Source organism: Ambystoma mexicanum, chromosome 13 (assembly GCF_040938575.1).
Source record: "Ambystoma mexicanum isolate Mex_15411 chromosome 13, UKY_AmexF1_1, whole genome shotgun sequence".
Taxonomy (NCBI): Eukaryota; Metazoa; Chordata; class Amphibia; order Caudata; family Ambystomatidae; genus Ambystoma; species Ambystoma mexicanum.
The window spans coordinates 719,164,843-719,186,877 of NC_090938.1; the positions used below are offsets into that span (position 1 = coordinate 719,164,843).

The following is a 22,035-nucleotide window of genomic DNA, read 5'->3' on the forward strand; positions in this document are numbered from 1 at the left end:
AGCCCACAAAGTTGCCATCAAAGCAGCCATTAACTCCATTGCCCCCCTTAAACCCTGTAAATCCTAACCCATCACCCATTCCAACTCCTGGTTCACCCCGGACCTCCTCGCACTCCGCATTGAAAAAAAGGCTGCTCTCACTCAGTGGCAAATGTCTCATTCTGACAAAGACAAGATGACTTTTAAATCATGCTCCACTAGATATTAAAAAGCAATCACCCTAGCTAAGGCCAAATCCTTTGAATCCAGAATCTCTGAAGCCCAATCTAGCACTAAAGAAATCTTTGCCATTTTCAGGGAGCTAGAGACACCCACGCCTGCCCCCCAGAACTTCACCAAAGACATGGCCTGGTGTGATGATATACAAGCAGCCATGAAAAATAAATTGAGCCTGCTCCAAAACAAAATACTAGCCACTAAGCAAGCCCTACCCAACACACACACCCCTGTCCCACCACCAGCCCCAGACCCCCCCCCAACCTTTTTCATTCAAACCCATTCTAGAAAAAGACATCACCAACATAATGAGGAACATCAACCCCTCCAATTCCAAAGATGATGCATGCCCAGCCCCCATTATCAAAGACTGCGCTGAAGCGTTAGCTTCCTACCTTACAGATTTTGTAAACGCCTCCTTTGCTACAGGGAAAGTCCCTGCCTCCATCAAGGAAGCCTGGGTCCGCCCTCTCCTAAAAAAACCAACCCTCGACCCCACCTCCCCCAACAACTATAGACCCATCACCACTGTCCCCTTCCTCCTCAAAATACTGGACAAAGCAGCCTACCTGCAGGTTCAACACTTCATTGAAGAGAACAAACTCCTAGGACTCCGCCAATCAGGCTTCCGCCACAGACACGGGACTGAAACCGCCCTACTTGACCTGAAAAACCAAATAGACGATGCCAGAGACATGGGCAAACCAGCACTTCTCCTACTTCTTGACCTATCCGCGGCTTTCGACCTCGTGGATCATGACGTCCTATGCCACCATCTCTCCTCTAATGCAAAATTTTCCCCTGAAGCCACAGCATGGATCACTTCCTTCCTACAAGACAGAACCACGCAAGTATTCTCGGACCTAGCATCTGCCTTACCGACTATCATACTCTGCGGTGTGCCCCAAGGCTCCTGCCTCTCACCCACCCTCTACAACATCTTCACACGACCCCTTTTTCTCATCCTCGACGCCATGGGCATCTCATACACCAACTACGCCGACGACACACAGATCCTCCTCACCCTCACTGGCAACTATGACACTGACTCCATGACCCTCAACAACCTCTACAACACCATCCAAGCCTGGATGGCAGACAATGGATTATGCCTCAACTCAGACAAGACTGAGCTCCTCCTGGTAGGCTCACCCGAGACGCTGAAAAATCTAGACTCCCAATTCAGACATTTCACCGTAAACTCCATCAAAATACCTGTCTCAGAATCAGTCAAAACCCTTGGAGTCTACTTGGATTCCAACCTATCCATGGATAAACAAGTCAACGCTATAGCCTCCGCAGCTGCATATCATGCCAAACTAGTCAACGCAGTCAGGCCCTTTCTCTCCAAAGAGAACTGCACCAACATAGCCAGAGCCACCACTGGATCTAGGCTTGACTATTGTAATGTACTCTTCCTAGGCACCTCCAACAAAAACCTAGAGAGGTTACAAATCATACAGAATAGTGCTCTCCGGGCAGCCCAAGGCATTGCCAAAAGAGAACACATCTCGGAAGCCAGAAAACGAGCACACTGGCTCCCAATAAAAGAAAGGATCATCTTCAAGACGCTGACACTGACTCACAAGTGCTTTCACCTTACTGCCCCCCGACTACCTCTCCCAAAGGATCCACCCCGTCTCTTCTACGAGGCCAACCAGATCACCATATACTAACATGCTCTCTGTGCCATTAGTAAAAAAAGCCAGAGCTAGCGGATCCAGCTTCCCATATCTCGCACCCACTCACTGGAACGCCCTACCTCCCACAATCCGAGGTGAGGCCTCCCTCAGCACCTTCCGCAAAACCATGAAAACCATCTTATTCACATAAGATGCCTCGCACCAGTTGAATACATCTCATATGTTCCCAGTGCATAAACTGTATTTTAATGACTAACTGTACCAACCAAAATGTCAGCTCTATGCCTGTTGAATGCATAATGTACCACTGAATGCCTCTTTGCCTGTAACTAAGCTCTTGCAAGTAACAGCGCCTCAATGCCCATGGGTTACTTGCGCGCTATATAAATATAAATAAATAAATTAGGGTGGGGGTCCCTGTACATGAAAACTCCCCTGAGGCACTATCAGTACACTGAACACCAGCACAGACCTCAGGGCCCCTGTACCTCAGGGACTGCCTCCTCCCAGAGAGAGCAGGTAATGAAGGCTCTCCTGTTATGCACCACTGCACACCCAAGGGGCAAAATAATACCTGATGCACCATTTCCCCATTACTTCACACAGTGTCTGGGATCCAGGCCATTAAAGTTAATGATCAATGAGACCCATAGCTTTATACTTGTCAACTCAGACAAGCCGCACACAATCAGTGGTAGTCTCCCCACAGCATGTGATTTAGAATCCCACGACATGCCACATACACCCCCTGTACTCTGTGGCAGCGTCCCCTCAGCATGGGTTTTACAATCCCAAGACATGCCACATGTACCCCCTGTACTCTGTGGCGGCTTGCACTCAGTATGAAATTAGGGTTCCAAGACATGCTACACATGGCCCATGTGATCTTGGGCAGCCTCCACCCAGCATGAGCTTTGGGATCCCAAGATATGCCACACACACCCTTGTATTCCGTGGCACTCTCTGCTCAGTATGGGATTAAGGGTCCCAAGACATGCTACACAAACATGCACCATGTAATCTTGGGCATCCTCCACTTAGCCCGAGAGTTAGGATCCCAAGACGTGCCACATAAACCCCTGTATTCTGTGGCAGCTTCCACGCAGTATGAGATCTAGGGTCCCAAGCCATGTAACATACATCATGTGTACTCTTGGGAAGCATCGTGGAACATGCATTTAGTCAGCCTTATTATGTGACAACTCTTTGGTCCCAAGCTTGCAATGTGCACATTGTGTGCTCTTGAGTATCTTACTGTAGACGGCACAAGGTGTGAACTTTATGACCCCAGGCCCTTCACATAATATACAGAGTGTTCCCTTAGGCAGTCTCCTATATTGGATATAGAGGGTGCATCCTAAGAGCCCAGACCCGTCTAATGCACACTGTGGTTTTTTGGACAGGCTCTTTGATTCCTGGCCTTTTACATACGTATGAGGGTGCAGGGAGGGTGTGGACACAATGTGTGGGCTCTATGCTCCAGGGAGACTTGCCACGCAAATAGGTGTGTGATTCACTTCCCTGTGCAGCTGCACGCGTTGGAGCCTCCTCCTTAAGGGGTTCACTGTGGTTATAATGAGTGCCATCATATCCACAACGATGCCCCTCTTCCTCTGGGAGGCTGAGCCCCACTATTCTCCTCGACCTACGTACAGCACACATACTGTGTAATCCTGGACACTCGTGTCTGGAATGGAAACCATTGTGTACGCCCTCCTTTCGCCCAGAGCTATAGTGTGCCTTCTACATACTCCTGGGCAGCCTCAGAAATTAGTAGCACTGTCTGAGAACCCACCCATATCCCAGACCTACAGCACACACCCTTGTACTCCTGGGCAGCTCAGAAATAGGGGGCACTCTATGTAGAGAACCCACCTTTTATTTCTGGCGAGCCTCTGGAATGGGGAGCACTGTATGGCGAATTCACCCATGTCCCTGGTGCACAGTACAGTACAGCACACACACCTTCCACTCATGGGCTGCTTCTGGAATGGGGAGCGGTGTGTGAGAACACGCCCATGTCCCTATTAGCACACATACCTTGTACTCCTGGGCAGCCTCTGGAATGGGGAGCACTGTGTGAGAACACGCCCATGTCCCTATTAGCACACATACCTTGTACTCCTGGACAGCCTCTGGAATGGGGAGCAGTGTATGGCGAATTCACCCATGTCCCTGGTGCACAGTACAGTACAGCACACACACCTTCCACTCCTGGGCAGCCTCTGGAATGGGGAGCGGTGTGTGAGAACACGGCAATTTCCCCATAGCACACATACCTTGTACTCTTGGGCTGCTTCTGGAATGGGGAGCACTGTGTGAGAACACGCCCATGTCCCTATTAGCACACATACCTTGTACTCCTGGGCAGCCTCTGGAATGGGGAGCACTGTGTGAGAACACGGCAATTTCCCCATAGCACACATACCTTGTACTCTTGGGCTGCTTCTGGAATGGGGAGCACTGTGTGAGAACACGCCCATGTCCCTATTAGCACACATACCTTGTACTCCTGGGCAGCCTCTGGAATGGGGAGCACTGTGTGAGCTTTGTGACCCCTGGATTTCCGGCAGACAAGGCAGATGGGTCTCTGGTCATCCTCGCAGAACAGTTTCAGTTTCTCTTCATGTTCTGAGCACAGATTCTCCTCCTGGGGGATCGCATTAGGAAGGTGAAGCTGTTTTAACATTTCCACCATGTTCCCCAGCTGCATGTAGGGTCGGAGGGTTTTGCTCTGGGAAGTTTCTCTGCACTGAGGGCAGGGGAAGTTGGTCTCCAGTCCCTCCCAGCACTTGGTGATGCAGGACCGGCAGAAGGCATGACCACACTCCGCAGACACCGGGTCTGTGAAGTATTCCAGGCATATGGAGCAGGTGGCCTCCTCCTTCAGGCCCTGGAGCTGGGCGGCTGCGGCCATGTTCCTGCTCAGCTACAAAAAACCAAACGTGAAGTTAGTTTCGTTTCTCAGCAGAGACCATGAAGTGGGCGTGTCAGTCTCTTCTACTTCCTTATACACCCTGGAGGAGCGTGAGGTCTTTACTGGCTGTAGGAAATGCCTATCAAGCTGGCAGGGCGTGTCCACAGTCGAGCAAGGACTGGGAACGAAAAGTAGCCCTGGAAAATGTTTTAAAAGAGCCCCGGAAAATGTTTTAAAAGAGCCCCCAACCCCCATTACAGCAAGTAGGCAAGAACACCTGTACGGGGGAAAATGTCGAGGGTGTCCCCCTCCGGAAAGCTTTTGAAATGAAGTTTCAACCAATATTTTCAAGCACATTTTTCCACATTGGTATTTGCCAAAATGTATTCTTTTTTGGTGTGTTTTAAAGCGCCTTGATTAGTAGAGCTGCTTCAGAGCACTGTCTAGAGGGATGCACTTAACACTGCATACCACATTTAAACACATTTGCCTAATGCATAGCTTCTTTATTTTGTGCCACTTTATTGTTCAAATGATGTGTGACTACAAATTGTGGGTCTGCCACAGATTTTGCTGATTCCCCTCCCGCGCCTCATCAATTTCCTTTCTTCTCCTGCTGTCCCCTCTCTCCCCTCCACGGCTCCCTCGCCTCCCCTGCTGCCTCCTCCTTGGCTACCTTGCCCTCTCCTCCTTCCTCTTCTGCCCCCCCATCAGGCTTCTTCTACACATCCGCAGGGCGTACCTTTGATCTGTACCCATCCCTGTAAGTCTTTCAAGGACGGTAACCTTCTCCATATTGCCACTCTCAACTCTCGCTCTACTGTCAAACACTCCTCTGACATCTGCTGCCTCATGGAGGAACTTGACCTCGATGTCCTCGGTCTCACCAAGACATGGTTCACGGCCAGCTCTGTTACAAGCTTTGACACCCTCCTCCCTGATGGCTACAAGATCCTCTCCGCACCCAGATCCAACCGTTCTGGAGGGGGTGTAGCCCTGATCTTCTCCGAGTGGATTCCTGCCTCTGTTATTCCTACGCAGGCCTACTCCTCTTTCGAATGCCTCGTCTGCAGGCTCTCTCTCTCTCCTGGCCATTCCCATACTGTGGCTACAATCTAACGGCCACCTGGTCAGATCTCTGCCTTCCTCTATGAGTGGGCTGACCTCTCCTCTTCCCTCCTGTTCTCAACCACTCAACTCCTCCTTCTTGGAGACTTCAACATCCACCTGGATGCTTCCTGTCCTTCCACTGGACTCTTTCTTGACCTCTGCGACTCTCTCTCTATTCTCCCCTCTGGCCCGACGCATTCTGCAGGGCACAATCTGGATGTTCTGATCTCTTCAGACCTTCCCCTTTCTATCCCTCTCACCACTCCTCTTTCCTGGAGTGATCACTTTCTCCTTTCCTCCCATCTCACCCTCTCTACCCCTCAGGCCAAGCCAACTCCAGCACTGCCACCTGCCTTCTCGGTTATCTAACCCATGAAGCGTGTGTCAGTTGAGACTTTCGCCGCCACTTTCTCCCCCCATCCTCACTTGGCTGACTCACACCCTGACACAGCCCTTTCCATGCTCCACTCTGCTATATCTGATACTCTCGATGTTCTTGCCCCTGTCATGAGGATCCTTTTGAAGCTCAAAGCCAAGTGCAACTCTTGGTACGACTCAGACCTCGTCACCCTTAAAAGCAAGTGCAGGGTGGCTGAGAGGAAATGGCGCGCTTCCGGTACATCCTCTGACAAACTGCTGCCGCCTGCTCCAAAGGCAATACCGGCTCTCTGGCAGCCGTACCAAGAAGAGAGGCCACATCCAAGCCTTCATCTCTGTGGCATCTAACAACTCAGCCAAACTCTTTAAAATCTGCAAGGAGCTGGCCAATCCTGCTGCAGTCTCTACCTCTCCTGGCTTCTCATTTCATCTCTAAAACTCAGGACATCCTGTCCTCTCCCTCTTCCTCTCCCCCTTTTCCCTCTACTCCCTGCTCTTCCTCTGGCCCTTCCGCGGCCACCTCTCCTCCCTCCTCTGCCGTTCCCCTGTTCTCCTCAGACGAGGTTTCTAGACAAGTCCGATCTATGACAGTCTCGTCAAAACAGTTTCACCCCTGTTCCTCCAAAACCATCAAGGACCACATTGACACCCTGGCTCCTTCTGTGGCTGATTTCTGCAACCACTCCTTCGCACTGGAGTCTTCCCCTCCCCCTGAAGCACTGCCTGTGCACCCTGTTCTTGAAAAACCCTCTGCCGAGCCTTCCTTCCCAGCTAACTATCGTCCAATCTCCATCACTCCTTTCCTGGGCAAACTCCTGGAAATGCTGGCCATCTACCATCTTAATCTTCACACTGAATCTGCTGGTTGTCTCCATGACCATCAGTCTGGCTTCAGAGCTGCCAGAAGCACGGAAGCTGCTCTCCTGAACATCTATGAAGACCTGCTCTCCAACTTCGATTCCAACACCCCCTGTGTACTCATCTTACTTGTGTCTTTGAATTTTGCATTTGGGCCAGAGGTGCTCTGCACACGTTAAGCCTGTAGAGCTTCATCTGTGCACTTTTTACATTATTTTTCTTGGCTGCTAACACAACATCTTTCCTCCACTCCTCCCTGCACCTCAGAATGGAGGTGAAAGGATTTGGAGAGGGAATGTCGTATTTGTACGTGGAATTTACCAAGTCCTCAGAATCAGGCCCTGACGGGCCAATTCTGAGGTGCTTGCAAACGCAGGAAAGTGTTCTTCCTTGAAGTAGGAACACTCTCCTTACAAACATCATATTCTGATAATCAAAGAATGTGGTGCAGGGACATGAAAGCCTCGGCTTTTGCATGTGCCTGATTTTCGGCTTGATAACAGCCCTTCCAACCATCAGGAATGCAGGGCAGCCAAATGGAGGGGATTCTCCTCCGAGCAGCACTGGTTTAAGACATGAAAAAAGAGCTAAAATACTGTACTGCACCATTTTTCCCTTTATAAATATAGCATTTCTTAGACTGCAGAACCACTTTTCTAGTTTAATGAAAGTTTAAGAAAATGTTATTAAATTAGAAAAGTGGCAGTCTTTTAAGAAATGCTCACAATGCCACTGGAGCACATGTTTCTCCCACAAAATGAGATTTTAGCTGCCTTTGCAGCTGGAAAGCACGACATCTCCCCTCCAATAATTCCACCCACTTCATAATGGTGGTACTGGAAACTGGAGGGGAGAATGTTGTATTTCCACACTTTTTTTTATCATGAGCTCAGAATCTGCCCTTGAGGGCCTGATTCTGAGGTGCGTACAAATGTAGGAAAGTGTTCTTCCATGAAGTAGGAAAAGGAGTAAACACTGCTGCACACCAATCTCTTAAAGTATTCTGATGTAAAATCAAGAAGCGTAGTGAGGTGCAGAGGAGAGGGGGGGACCTGACCCTGTCAAGAAGGGATGTGGACCCCTCTCAGCCTGGGATGGGAGGCCTACAAGGGATTTCACCAGGGCCGATCCTGCCCTAGAGGCTGGGAGTTGGGAGGGTCCAAGACCCTGTCCACATGTGCCAGCATGTTTGAAATTAGTATCACATTTTCTTGCCCCATACCTGTATTGCACAATACTGGACAGTCAACCTCATTACGAGTTTGGTGGTATCTCGGTGGTAAATCCCCCAAGATAACACCAAACGGCATTACTTTTACCACCACTTGGTATGACAGAATTACCGCCGGATTACAAGTTGTGGTAGGCAGTGTTAGTCCCCATTAATTGGAGTCAGGACTCCATGGGGATTTCGGCAGTATTATCGCTAGTGGTAATATCACCGATTTGGCCATTTTTGGGCAGTAAGGTAGAGGAATTACCTCCAGAATTCTGCTGGAGGATTTTCCTCTGCCTTACCTCCAAAACTGTAGTTTAGTGGTGAGGTAATGTGGCGGTAATGCAGTGGGAACTCTGTTACCACTGCATTACCACTGTTTTTGGTCACACCGCCCTGTGGGTTCCTTTTTATCCCATAGGACTACCTTTCCCAGAAGACAGTCGTGGAAGAAAGAACGAGCAACCCGACCTGGAGAGAAACAGCGGGAAATGATGAACCGGCCGAGCATTCCACACATCAGAGTAATAATTCTAGCGCTCTACGCGACACAGACATGCATTTTACATTAAACAGGACAGGGGGTGGGGGGCTCACGGAGGCGGCCCATCGGAGACCGCCAACAGTGCTCAACGTGCCACAGACATTCAATTTACCTGCAACGGGGCCGCAGAGCGGTCATCCTAGGGGAGCGGCAACACCAGTGCTCTACATGCCACAGACATTCAATTTACCTGCAACAGGGCCGCAGAGCGGTCATCCTAGCGAAGCAGCGATACCAGTGCTCTACGATCCACAGACATTCAATTTACCTGCAACGGGGCCGCAGAGCGGTCATCCTAGGGAAGCGGCAACACCAGTGCTCTACGTGCCACAGGCATTCAATTTACCTGCAACAGAGCCGCAGAGCGGTCATCCTAGGGAAGCGGCAACACCAGTGCTCTACGATCCACAGACATTCAATTTACCTGCAACGGGGCCGCAGAGCGGTCATCCTAGCGAAGCGGCGATACCAGTGCTCTATGTGCCACAGACATTCAATTTACCTGCAATGGGCCTGTGGAGAGGTCCACACAGCAAAGCGGCAATCACAATGCTCAGTGCATTACGAACTTGGACTTTGCCTCTCTTGCGAGTGGGCCACCATTCCTTAATAAGGCAGACCTGCGTTCATAAAAGGGGGTGGGGCTTAACACACATTATATGTCAATGCTTAACAGATATGCCAACCGTGGGGGGAAAGAAAGACAGCAGTTGGCCCAGGCAACCAGCTCTGGGAGTGACCCAATGGAGGGGAAGGAGGAGAATAAAAAGGCACACAAGAAACAGGAAGGTCTGGTTTTCTCGGATTACGTCAATGGAGGACCAAAAGACAAAGCAGAGGAAGGACAGAGGAGAGTGGAGGATTGCTGAAGTGTGCACGGTGAGGCATTGGCTGATGAGAGGAAGTGGCACTTGGGTGTGAATGTGCAGGCAAAGTGTGCAAGTGAGAATATTAGAGATGGGGTGAATGAGAACGAATGAGAAGGTGACAGAGAGTTACTTTGCGAAAATGTGTGAGTGGAGTGGAGAGTCGTAGTAGTGTGGGGAGGGGAGAGTAGTAGTAATGTGGCGAGTAGTGGTAGAAAGAGGAGGAGAATGGGAGTAGCAAGACAACAGTAGTGGGACAGAAGGGAGAGAGAGAGACAGAGAGAGGGAGAAACAAAGGAGTGTGGAAGAAAGAAGGGGAGGCGAGTAGAAGGTAAGGGAGAAAGGATAAAACATCAGGGCCAGGAATACAAGGGCGTGAAAGGATAAGACCAAGTGGGGCCTGACTGTCTGGAAAGCATCTCTTCTTTAGAAATTATATTGTGGGACCTCAGTTAGGTTTCACCTCGATTGTTCCCATGGGGAGTTAGATGGAAAGGGTGTTTGCTCTTAGGCCATCACAAGCAGGCAGGCAGAATTGGAGGCAGTAGGGGGTCACCAATCTCTAGTGACCATCCTGGGGTTCAGGGATGCCTGGACTAGGGAGGAAACCCCCCGCTTTAGCTGAGAGAAAGAGAGAAAGAGAGAGAGAGAGAGAGAGAGAGAGAGAGAGTGAGAGAGAGAGAGAGAGAGAGAGAGAGAGAGAGAGAGAGAGAGAGAGAGAGAGAGAGAAGGCCCTTAGTGATCCCCTTTGCACTGTCTGTAATAATAAAAGTTGAACTGTCTTGGAGAGTTGGTGTGTTAAGGGCATCTGTGACACTTACTATCTTCAACTCGGGTCTCATTGTACCTTTCTTCCCTAATCCTGATTTTTAATACTATATAGTGTTATTTGTTTAAGTGTACATCAAACGTTTTCATCACAAGACACCAGGATGAGCATAGATCTGCAATCACTTAGCCCAGCAAATGTTTGGAATCGGGCAACTCATCACTGATGACACTGTCAAGCAGGGAAAGACACGCTCAAGCTTGGTAAACAGAACAAACTCCACACTAGGCCGCGAATGTCTCTACGAGAACTATAGCTCTGTCTGTTGTCAAGATGTCCAAAGTAAAAGTACGTCCTTTGTCCGAAATCCTATTCTGGCCGTCACACTCTAAAATGTAACTCTAAGGTGTAAAGGGTATTCTCTCTGAATCTCGAGGTGAACAAATGTTCCAATTCAAGGAAAAAGATATAACTCCAACCAAAAAGTTCCAAGTGGACAATGTTCACAGTTCCAGGGAATGGTTTCCTTCCCTAGGTTATTGTTACCAATATGTATGTTTCTTGTAGCCCAAGAGGATGGCTTCTCCCTCTTGGCGCACACACAGTTCTCAGGGAAATAGTTCCCTTCCCCAGGTTCCTTTTAGCAAATCAGTTCAAAACAAAGAATCGCGTTTCAAATTGTTCAAGATTCTAGGGCATGCGACTTCCTAAGGATTCTCCTTTTCACTTTACAATTTCGATGCAGGTACAGACTCACAGGTCACCTTGTATACTCCCCTGCCAGGCTCTTCTTTACTCTTCTTTTACTTTGCAATTTCAAGGGAATCTATCTTCCTCGAGATTCTCTTGCAGCTTAATACACACTTGATTTGGCCTGGTCTCTTCTTCTGCCAGGACCTCTTTGCAGTCTTTTTATACACTTTAACTTCACCTGGAATTTTCCTACACCAGGACTTCTATACAATATTTCTCTTCTCCTGGTGTACTCTCCTGCCGGGACTTCTATACCATAACTGAATTACAATTCTCTTCACCAGGTGCACTCTCCTGCCAGGACTTTCATATCATGTCTTTACAATTGTCTTTTACCTATGAAACAATAGCAGCCCATTGCTGGGTATCTTTTCTTGAATGGTTCTCCCTTTCACAAATTTGGCTTTTGCCCTTCAAGTTCGTTCACCGTCGCTCAGTTTTCTCTCTCTGCCCCTTTAAGGTGCGAGTTCAATGAACCATTCGTAGAATAGCTTATGGGTCTTTTAGCTTCTTCACATACTTCACTTTGCTCAGTCGTGGTATAGCTTTTAGGTTTATTAGCTTCTTGACATACTTCACTTTGCTTACGGATAGCTACTTTGAAGCAGCGCACACTTTCAGGCAACCCGGTACCCCTTTCCGCTTCCCTGGGCTTACCGGTTGCTCCAAGTGTCTCTCGCACTTCTCGGCTTATGTTCGCTTCGCGTTGTGGGCTTGGCAGGCAACTTGTCATCCTCTGCGCCTCTGCCGTGCTGGTCTTCAGTTTCTGCTGCCTTTCCCTCTTGGGCAGCGCGTCCTCTGCACTCCGGTTTCTTCTCCTGCTGGGCAGATTAGCTTCGGTAGAATTTCCTGCAGCGTCTCTCTCCCAACGTTCCGGCCGGTGCTTGTGCAGGTTACCACGCAGCTCTGCGTCTGCAGCTCTCTCTCATTGCTGTCAGCTGTGTGTGTTTTAAACTTCCCAGTCTGATTACGGAGTTTCCAAAGAGTAGACCGCAGCATAGGTTTCCCGGCCTTAGTGATCTATACTGTTCTTTGTCTCTTCCTTGTCTCAGTAGTTAATGGAGGATTCCTTGTGTTGTTGAGGAAGCTGGTATGGGATTCTCTCAGTAGTAATCATTACTGCTCCCTGCCTCTTCCTCATCTCAGTAATTAATGTATTACTTTGGTTTTCATGTCGGGTGTTAAGATGGATTTCTGAACTCTGACCTGGTGGGCAGAAGTTCAGGAGGCCAGCCTAGCTTCTTGGAACAGGGTAACCTTCTGGACAAGCCATACCAATCAAGGTAGCTTGGTGGCGTTCAAGACTAGGTCTCAGGAGGGGTGAGGGTGACTGAAAGACCTCAATGAGCACACAGAGTAAAGGACACTTACAAATCACTCCCAGTCAGGTGTAGATATATTAACAATACATATAGATTTATTTCAAGGCCTTTGAGTTTCAAACATACAAATCAAATCACAGTAATACTTATGAAGCCAACACAACACTATCAAGATACATATATACAAGAACATTAGGGTCTAAAGGGTTAAATGCATGAATGGGTCCACAACCTAAAAGGGAAGGAAACAGTAGTGCAAGTAGTCCTTAGCCCCTTCTGCATCCAACACACTCCTAACTAAGAGGCAGTCCAGTCCCTAAGAAGAGGGGAGCCTAATGGTCAAAAGTACAGGCAATGCAAGCGCATGCAGTAGTTCCAATGGGCAAAACGGGGTCTCTTCAGGGGGCTGTAGCAGCTCAGGAAGGTGGGTGAGGCGATGAAGAATAAGTTCCCACTATTCGAGGAGGGTCTCCACTTGAGGGCAGAGTCGATTCCAAGAGTTGGGAATAGTTCGCTAGTTCGCACTAGAAGTGGAAAGAAGAGGGGCCCCCAGGGGCCACTTGTGTGTAAAAATGGGTGGAGGCGCTAGGGGCTACCGGCTAGGGTTGCAATTACTCACCGAACCCCGGCACACTCCAGACCAAACTTCATCAGTCGAGTCCACTTCGGTTGCAGGTTCAAGTGCAGCAATTTGTCGGCTCTGCGGCTTTCAGCGATGAAGATACAGCGATGATTCCCAAATGGGACAGTGGCGATTTCTCTGCTCCTGGTGAATGGATCAGGCCAGTTTCACTATAGCAGGCTTCAGGGGCAAGAGGGCCACAAATGCAGCGCACCTGCAAAGATTGTCACCGCAGCTGGGCGACACGGTAACCGCGTATGCTCCGGTTCTGGCGCACTTGTCTCACTTCAGACCTGGGAACGCCAAGTGTACGAAATTCGGTGTGAGGGTGCCGCAAACACAGTGCTAGCAGTATACCAAGTTCCGAGGGTCTTCTCAAAACGGCGGCGGAGACAGAGCAAAGGTCCTGCGTAAGCTGGTCAGCCCACTGGATGGCCCAGGGACACTTCCGAGAAGGCTTACTTGCAGGTTTTGTTGAAGGTGCCGAGAATAGTTGGTCCTACTATTCTAATGGGTCAAAGCGTCTTCGCAGACCTTCAAGGACGACCAGATGCAGAGGGGTCCCACTGGACAACTGCGGGCTCAGGGTGCCAAACCTTTCAGCGGGTCACCAGCGGTTCCTCGACTCAGCTTCTTAGCTTCAGGATACTTGGATCCTATCCTTCGTTCAGTGAGAACGCCAGAGATCGACATGGTATGGCTGTTTGGGGGCTTCTCTTATCCAGAATCTCCTTCGCGCCAAAATGAAGAGGACCCAATGGGAGATCTGCTCACATCCAGGCATACCATACGTGGACCAATTATGGACCACGGTGGTCCCAGGCATTCACAGCACTCCAGACTCTCTGGCACCCAGGATGTGTATTGGGAACAGACATCCCAGCCCACATCCTGGAGGCACACACACAAACACTTTGCGTTTTGTGGGAAAATGCATGCCCAAATAAGGACTGACCCGGGTCGGCTCGACCTGGGGAAGGGGAAGGAGCAAGATGGCCAAAGGACAGGACAAAGAACCTCGTGGCATGGACATTTTGGAGCCAGGCCACCTATTCGTGCCAAATGTGGTAATCGCGGTTTACCTGGCAGGAAAGGGTTAAAATTATATGAATAGATAAGCTGCCACCAGCCCTGTCTGTGACATATCTGCACATCTCCTAAAAAATCCTTCGAGAGTATCTAGGGCCTTTGGAAATGACTAAGGGCCTCATTACACGTTGTGCGGTAATGGAATACCGGTACCGGTAAAGATTTACCGGTACCGTTAATTCCCTAAGCCAATCACGACCCGACACCCACCGATATCTGCGCACCCGTTAATTACCGTGCCACTAATAGCGGCAAGGCCGCGGGCGCGCGACCCCCAGGCCGGAATTAGCGCCATGGCGCTAATACCAGGCCATCACAAGCCATGCGGACATGGTATTAGCGGCATGTAAAACACCCAAAAACCCCTTACCGGCATGGCGCTAATAACGGCATAGAAAAGCACCCGTTAAGAGACCTGAGCAGTGGACACAATCAGCACAGGTGCATGCAATGGAGACAGGCAGCACAAAAGAGCACACCACACCCCTACCCACACCCCTTCCCACACCAAGATGGTGCCAATAGCAGCAGCATGACATGACAGCCTTGACTACATGATAGCAGTGCAGCACCAACAACAACAGCCCACACCAGAGGTGACCCGTAACAGGTACCCATTTCTCACACCATACAGGCAATGCCAGCGATCCACTGAGGAGGTGGCTCCCAACACCTGTACGGAACCCACAGAACCAGCAGGAAGAGGACAACAATATAGTACATCCATCCAATGACAGTGCTCCGCTGCCTAAGCGGCCTGGGTGTGGCACTCCTGTACGGCCGTGTCAAAGTGGCAAAGACAACCATGGCATGTGTAGAGCATCACAAAATGTGCATATGATGGAACGTGCCTATGCCACCTGAAATTGACATGCAACCAACAGAAGAGTATGATGTGGCTGAGGATGAGTGCAGGTGGAATGCCCCAGCAGGACATGAAACAGGCAGTGCCAAGGAGGCACACGATGTACATCAGCATCTGATTCTGTAATCTCATCATGCACCAAGGTGAAATAGCATGGACGTAGATGGGAATTGTTGCCCTGGTGCATGTTTCGAGGCCCACAAAGGACCCTGTCCACAATGAATGACACATACACAATAATGGAGACCACGCTTGGGTTTCAAACTCTGAACAGTGTATATTGAACATATTGTGGTACGAAAGTGCATTACCCAAACTCCCAAAATACACCCTTACCCCCCTCCCCCCTCAACACACCCAACCAGACACTTACCCCCCTCCCCCCTCAACACACCCAAACAGACCCTTACCCCCCTCCCCCCTCAACACACCCAAACAGACCCTTACCCCCCTCCCCCGTCAACACTCCCATGTGAGTCTCATGACGTGATTGTGTCCATCGCCACATGTGGCACACGAATCCTGGTGGCCCTATTTGCCATTGCCTGCATCGTCATCTGGTGGTTGTGAAGCCGTGCGCCGCAGGTTCCGCATAGACCGGCGCAGGGGACTAGTCTGGCGTGAACTCCCAGACGAGGAGGGGCCTGGTTCTTCCTGGGCCGTGAGTGGGCACCGACGCTCAATAGCGTCTGCTATGCGGTTCATGGCCTGCCGCAGTTGGGCCATTTCACTGCAGATTCGGCTGGTGCATGCCTCCATGCCCTCCCTTGTCTGCTGTGCCAATGTAGCAATGTCCTCCCTCAGGCGGACTGTCTCTGCCACATGTTGACCTACTAGGCCACTCATCTCGTTCTGCCTCTGGTAGATGCTCGAGAGGTCATGTCGCATGGTGGGTGCTGGTGGGATGGCTGATGCACCTGGTCCCATTGCACTTGCATCAGGAGAGGATATCTGGGGGCTCCATATCCCTTCAGGGGTGGGTGAATCTCCATGACTACCCGGACCTGAGGAGTACCTCGGGCTTGCCAGTAAGGGGCTTGTTGGTCTGGGGCTCTGGCTATCAGCATCAATGGCAGGTGTGTCCTCCTCATCTGAAGGTGGGGCCGTGGCTGCTGCTTCACCCGTTGAGCTGGTGGCAGCAGAGTGCATTCCCTCGATGCTGCCCTCACCTGCTGGGAGACACACTTCCGTGGGTGCCACGACGGGAGCAGCCATGGCCTGTGGATGCGTGCAACTGGTGTTCCGGTTGCTTTTGTCCCTGTGGTCATGGACACTCGTCCTGGCTGCCCTTGTGGATGTGGCGGTGTCCCCAGTGGCATCCCTCCTTGCTTTTTTGCTGGATGTGGGAGCAGGTGTGGAAGTGCGTGCCTCCTCAGTGTCAGTGTGTGATCCTGCAAGGGTGAGAAATGTTGACAACCATCAGTAATGGGTCGACCTGCCTTGAGCAAAATGAATACGTCATGCCGTTCTATGCATTCCGGGCTCTTCAGTGTGGATGCAGGTAATGGGGATGTTGGGTGGGTCATGCATGAATGGGTCTGTGTTGTTTGGGCATGTGGTGATGCATGCATGTCTGTTTGTGGCTGGAGCCACGGCATTGATATGGACACATGATTGGGGGGAACATCACACTTCACTGTGCATTGATTGATGCATACACTCACCTCCATCGGACGAAACAGCCACGCCATGCTCCATTTGTCCAACTCCCTCAATGCATTCCACCCCGATGGTTGATGCGCATGTCTCCTCCCACTCGGTGAGCTTGATTGGCGATTCACTGCCTCCTCCTGTGCCCGTAGCCAGGTTGCGGTTCACGGATAGAATGTTCCGCACACGGAGCCGGAGGTCATCCCACCTCTTTCGGCAGTCTTTGACTGTGCGGGTTGTGGTGCCTACCGCGCTGACCTTGTGGGCTACCTCTTCCCAGATGGCCTTCTTCTTCACAATGGTCTCCCGACGCATGTCGTTGTTGAAGACGACATGAGCATTGTCTGCTAGTGTCTGCGTTAGCATCAGGAGCTCCTCCTTGCAAAACTTCTCCTTGCGTTGCCGCTCAGACGATTTTTTAATGGCCTTGGGCATCTTCACGGTGTCCTTGGTGTATTTCCCAACGTGGTTCCTGGTAAGGTGTCCTGGATAAGGGGGATGGCAATGGATTGTGTTTTTAAAGATGGCCGCCGTGCTCTTTCCCGTTCCGGTGCGATGACGCTATTTCCGTTTCCGCAATATAGCGGTGACCGCTATTAGCGGTGACCGCTAATGGCGGTCACCGCTATTTGCGGAAACCGCTATTTGCATGTGGCGGCAGGGCGGAAGTGCTAACAGCGCTTTCGAGGATGCCGTTAAGGGACTTTTTGGGGACTTTTGCGGCATGGCGGTAGGCTCATTACCGGCATGGCGGTAGGCTCGTGCCCGCGATCTCGTAATGGCATGCAATTTGCGGCCTCTTGCGAGGGCGGACACGCTATTTACGCCATGCCGGTAATTGCCGGTTTTTAACGCATACCGTGTAATGAGGCCCTAAGAGACCGAAGTGCACTGTACTGGAAGGTACATTGTGCACTTGTCACATGTTGCAGAAAAGTTTCAATACAGAAAAGGACTAAGGGAAACAAAGTCTCCCAGTACTGACTGTCTGAAGGGCATGTCATTTTCCCCATAAAAAGTGAGCGAAAGCCCAGAAAAGTGCAGCTGAAGGCTGTGCTTCTCTGGCAAAGTCAGACTATGGTGTTAAACAGCAGCAAAAAAGTTGGGGGTACACAACTGGAGGGAAAATTACACAGAAATGGAAATCTTTCCTAACACTGGGGAATATTAATACTGGATTCCGTGCATGGATGAGGGTGAGTGGTGCAGTCAGCCATTAAGGCTTAAGGAATGGAGGGAACATGTCTAAAGGGGAATGGGGGATTCATGTTTTTCCCTGAAGATTTCATTAGCTTCTTCACATACTTCACTTTGCTTACGGATAGCTACTTTGAAGCAGTGCACACTTTCAAGCAACCCGGTACCCCTTTCCACTTCCCTTGGCTTACCAGTTGCTCCAAGTGTCTTTAGCGGCTCTCGGCTTATGTTCGCTTTGCACTGTGGGCTCGGCGGGCGACTAATCATCCTCTGCGCATCAGCTGTACCAGTCTTCAGTTTCTGCAGCCTTTCCCTCTCAGGCAGCGCATCCTCTCCACTCGGGTATCTTATCCTGCTGGGCAGATTAGCTTTGGTAGCATATCCTGCAGCGTCTCTCTCCCAACACTCCGGCCGGTGCTTGTGCCGGTTACCGCGCAGCTCTGCGACTGCAGCTCTCTTTCATGCTGTCGGCTGTGTGTGTTTTAAGCTTCCCAGTCTGATAAAAAAGTTTCCAAAGACTAGACCAGGCATTGGTGATCTTTACTGTTCTTTGTCTCTTCCTCTTCTCAGTAGTTGGTGGAGGATTCCTTGTGTTGCCGAGGAAGCTTACATGGGATTATCTCAGGAGTAATCATTACTGCTCCCTCTCTCTTCATCATTTTAGTAATTAATGTATTACTCTGGTTGTCATGTCGGGGAATATTAATACTGGATTCAGTACATGGCTGAGGATTAGTGGTGCAGCAAGTCATCAAGGCATAAGGAATGGAGGGAACATCCCTAAAGGGTAATGGGGGATATATGTTTTTCCCTGAAGATGTCATGTCTATCCTCAGATGGTCGCCTCTCCCCAGATGTCCTCCCTCATATAGTTACCCCCAGGGTCAGGATCAGGTAGCAGCTGCCATCCCCTGGCCACATAGGGAGAGGCTCCCTCAGGGAGAGAAGTGATGATACTATCAGATTCATCACAGGTGACACAACACATCCAGTATAGTACAGAGGGTGACTGTTCAATAGCATTCTTTTCATGTTAAATGTTACTTGCAATACATACAGTTCCTTCTTAATAACAGTCTCTGAACAATGACCAAAAATTGCAATAAATTATCAAAGAGATAGGAAACAATGGCAAACCAATTAAATTTAATGTCATCTTTTAAATGCACTTCAAATTTCAGTTCTCCTGGCCAGAATATGTCATGATTTTCAGTTATAGCCAATAACGGGAACTCACATCAAGTCCAAGTCTTTTCTTCAGGCCCATGAAACTATTATTTTTGATACACATTCGAGTTCCATTGAGCATTAAACCTTTGGCAACTTCTTCCCAGCCAATTGGATCTTCGACAGTCAGAATAGGACCTGGTTTCGCCATGTTAGATTAGATTTGCGGGGGCTTTCTCAGCCGCAATGTCATGTAGTTTCTGATTACAATCCACAAATCTCTCTTCATTTGGGGAATGCTGACCACATAACAACTGGATTCTCTAGGAACTTGCAATTTCCAGATTTCTCAAAGGACCACCCGTCCTATCTTCAGCTCACCCAGATCCCCAGCATTATCCGATGCATTGAAGCTTACCTGTTGAAGGAACACCTCCCGTCTCAATGCTGCAGTGTCATTTGGACCATTTCCACGCATTCCTCCAGGGCCGCAGCATCACTTAGACTCCTGAATCTTCATTTAATGCCATAGGCCATGACTGGTGCTTGAAATCATCACAGGTTGATCTGAGCTGGTCGTGCAGGTAATCTTCCACTGCTCTGTAATCGATGCCCTTCTCGATCCTTTGATCTGCAATTGTGATGATAAATATTAGACTTGTTAATACTGTTTGTGTGATACTGTTTAAATCTTCGATCACATGCACTTCTCCTAATCTTGCATCTATATTGAGCAATTATGATCTTGTGATTAAGCCACTTACTTTCTCTAATCCCCAATCTTTCCTTATTCATTGTTCCACTGTAGACAGAGGCTACCAAATTGACCCTGTCCCAGATGCAACCTTCAAGGCTTCTCTGCACTCTGCCTTCCAGCATCAGGATGTCCTTCTGCTGCACCAGTTGTATTGCTGCTGCTGTAGAACAATTAGGAGAATAAGATGTCATTTGAAAGTGTAAGATTGGCAAGAAGAACGGCACAGAGACAAGGGTCTTATTTAGGATTGTCCATCTCTGTAGACTTGTTCCTTTTTTCAGGTTCTGTACAAGAGTGTCTGGGGGCCTGATTCTGAGCTTGTGATAAAAAGTGTGTGGAAATACGACATTCTCCCCTCCAGTTTCCAGCACCATCATTCTAAGGTGGGTGTACATATTGGATGGGAGATGTTGTGCTTTCAAGCAGCAAAAGCTGCTAAAATCACACATTGTGGGGGAAACATGTGCTCCATTTTGTTCAGCTGTGGGGCAAGGGAGGCCGTTCCTGAAACTAGCAGTGTTAAAGGGCTGCATGTTAGCTCATTATGTATGTATACATGCATATGTGCAAGGAGTGTTATGTAATGTATGTGTGAATGGGTGTGTGTTATGTTGTGTTAAAGGATATTTATACTGTGCACTATCACCACCAGAGGGTTCCCCCGGTGGTCTGAAGGATCTGAAGGTTAAGAGGGTAGGATCAGTTAGTAGGGTGGAGCGGGATAAAGGTAGTGCAAAATTTGTGATGTTCTGTTGGCAGCTTCAGTTCGGTTAGCACCATTCGCTGAGGATGGGTGCAGTTTACGGATTTGCGGGCTACCTTGTGCTGTTGTGCGATACTATGTGTGGTTTGTTTTGTTGTTGCAGTGTAGTGAAGTGCTTGTGGTTTGCAGTGTAAGAGAGTGGTTGTGGTTGTTTAGGGTATGAGAGGCTTGTGCAGAAAGTAGAGGTTTCAGCAGATGGTTTTTTGGGGTTATCTTGTTCTTTCGGGCGTCGTTGTAGGGTGTCTGGCTTTTCAGTCTGATGGAGTTCATTCGCCTGGTTCTGCGAGAAGCGGTGGCCTATCCCTGTGGCTGTCTAGTGATCTGTGGGCAGGAAAGGAGGTGAGGGTCTCCCCACCCAGGGTTGAGATTGCTGTGGTTATGGGTTGCTCTTTGGTCGTATGTGGGCTCTTCCTTGCCTTGGCCGTCTGAGCTCCTAAGGTGTGGTCCCTTCCCTACGAATTCTAAGCGCACCCTGTCCTGTTGGGTGTTAGTTAGTGACTAATGCTCCTTTGTCTCCAGCAACGGTCCCTGTCCCTTGGGCTCTGCCTAGCGACAGGGTTTGGCTTGTGAGGGTGAGTCCTGGGGATTTGTTTTTTCTTCTTTTTTTCCTCATTTCAGTTTATTCCGTCTGGTTCTGTGGTGAAGAGTCAGGTTTTGAGTAGTTTCCTGAATTTTAGGTGGTCTTTTGTATTGCGTATGTCTTTCGGGAGGGTGCTCCAAGTTTTTACTGACAGGCGAGTGAAGGAGGATCCCTCTAGCTTTTCCTTGTGAATTCTTTTGGTTCTAGGCAGATGTCATTGCTTGATCTGAATGTACTTGTTGGTTGGTAAAACGTTAATTTCTTTTGCAGGAATTCTGCTCCGTGGCCGTGGATTGCTCTGTGCGTTATGCACATTGTTTTGAATGTGATTAGTTGTTTGATTGGAAGCCAGTGAACATTTTTAGCGCGGGGTGATGTGGTCTCTTCGCGATAGTTTCAGGAGGAATGTGGCTGCTGCGTTATGGATATGTTGTAGTTTCTTCAGCAGGTGTTCTGGCATTCCGAGGTAGAGGCTGTTTGACGTAGTTAATTCTCGACATGATGAGGGCGATGATTGTCAGTGTTTTATGGGTGAAGGACAGGAACGGCAGGATTCTTTTTATCGAGTGTAGGAGGCATAAGCATTTCTTGATTATTGCGGTTACTTGTGGTTCTAATGTTAGCATGTTATCCATTAGGGTTCCAAGGTTTTTGACTATTTTCAATGGTGTTGGTGCTGTTCCTAGTTCTGTGAGCCATGGGATATAAATGTTATTTTCAAGATTTTTGGATATAATCATGATTTCTGTTTTG

General features: G+C 49.4%; 1 protein-coding gene across 6 annotated transcripts in view; it reads right to left on the bottom strand.

Moving 5' to 3' along the window:
- The window catches only part of LOC138521795 (E3 ubiquitin-protein ligase TRIM39-like), a 196,707-nt gene that overhangs the window by 168,219 nt on the left and 6,453 nt on the right, over window positions 1-22,035 (bottom strand). For 2 of the 6 annotated variants that reach the window (XM_069634893.1, XM_069634890.1), the window contains exon 1: window positions 4,363-4,836. In XM_069634893.1, the coding sequence (XP_069490994.1) occupies window positions 4,363-4,776 (414 nt within the window). In that variant the 5' untranslated portion in view covers window positions 4,777-4,836. Of the gene's footprint in view, window positions 1-4,362; window positions 4,837-19,600; window positions 20,698-22,035 lie in introns of those variants that run through there. The other 4 variants (XM_069634889.1, XM_069634888.1, XM_069634892.1 and 1 more) reach the window with 3 other exon arrangements.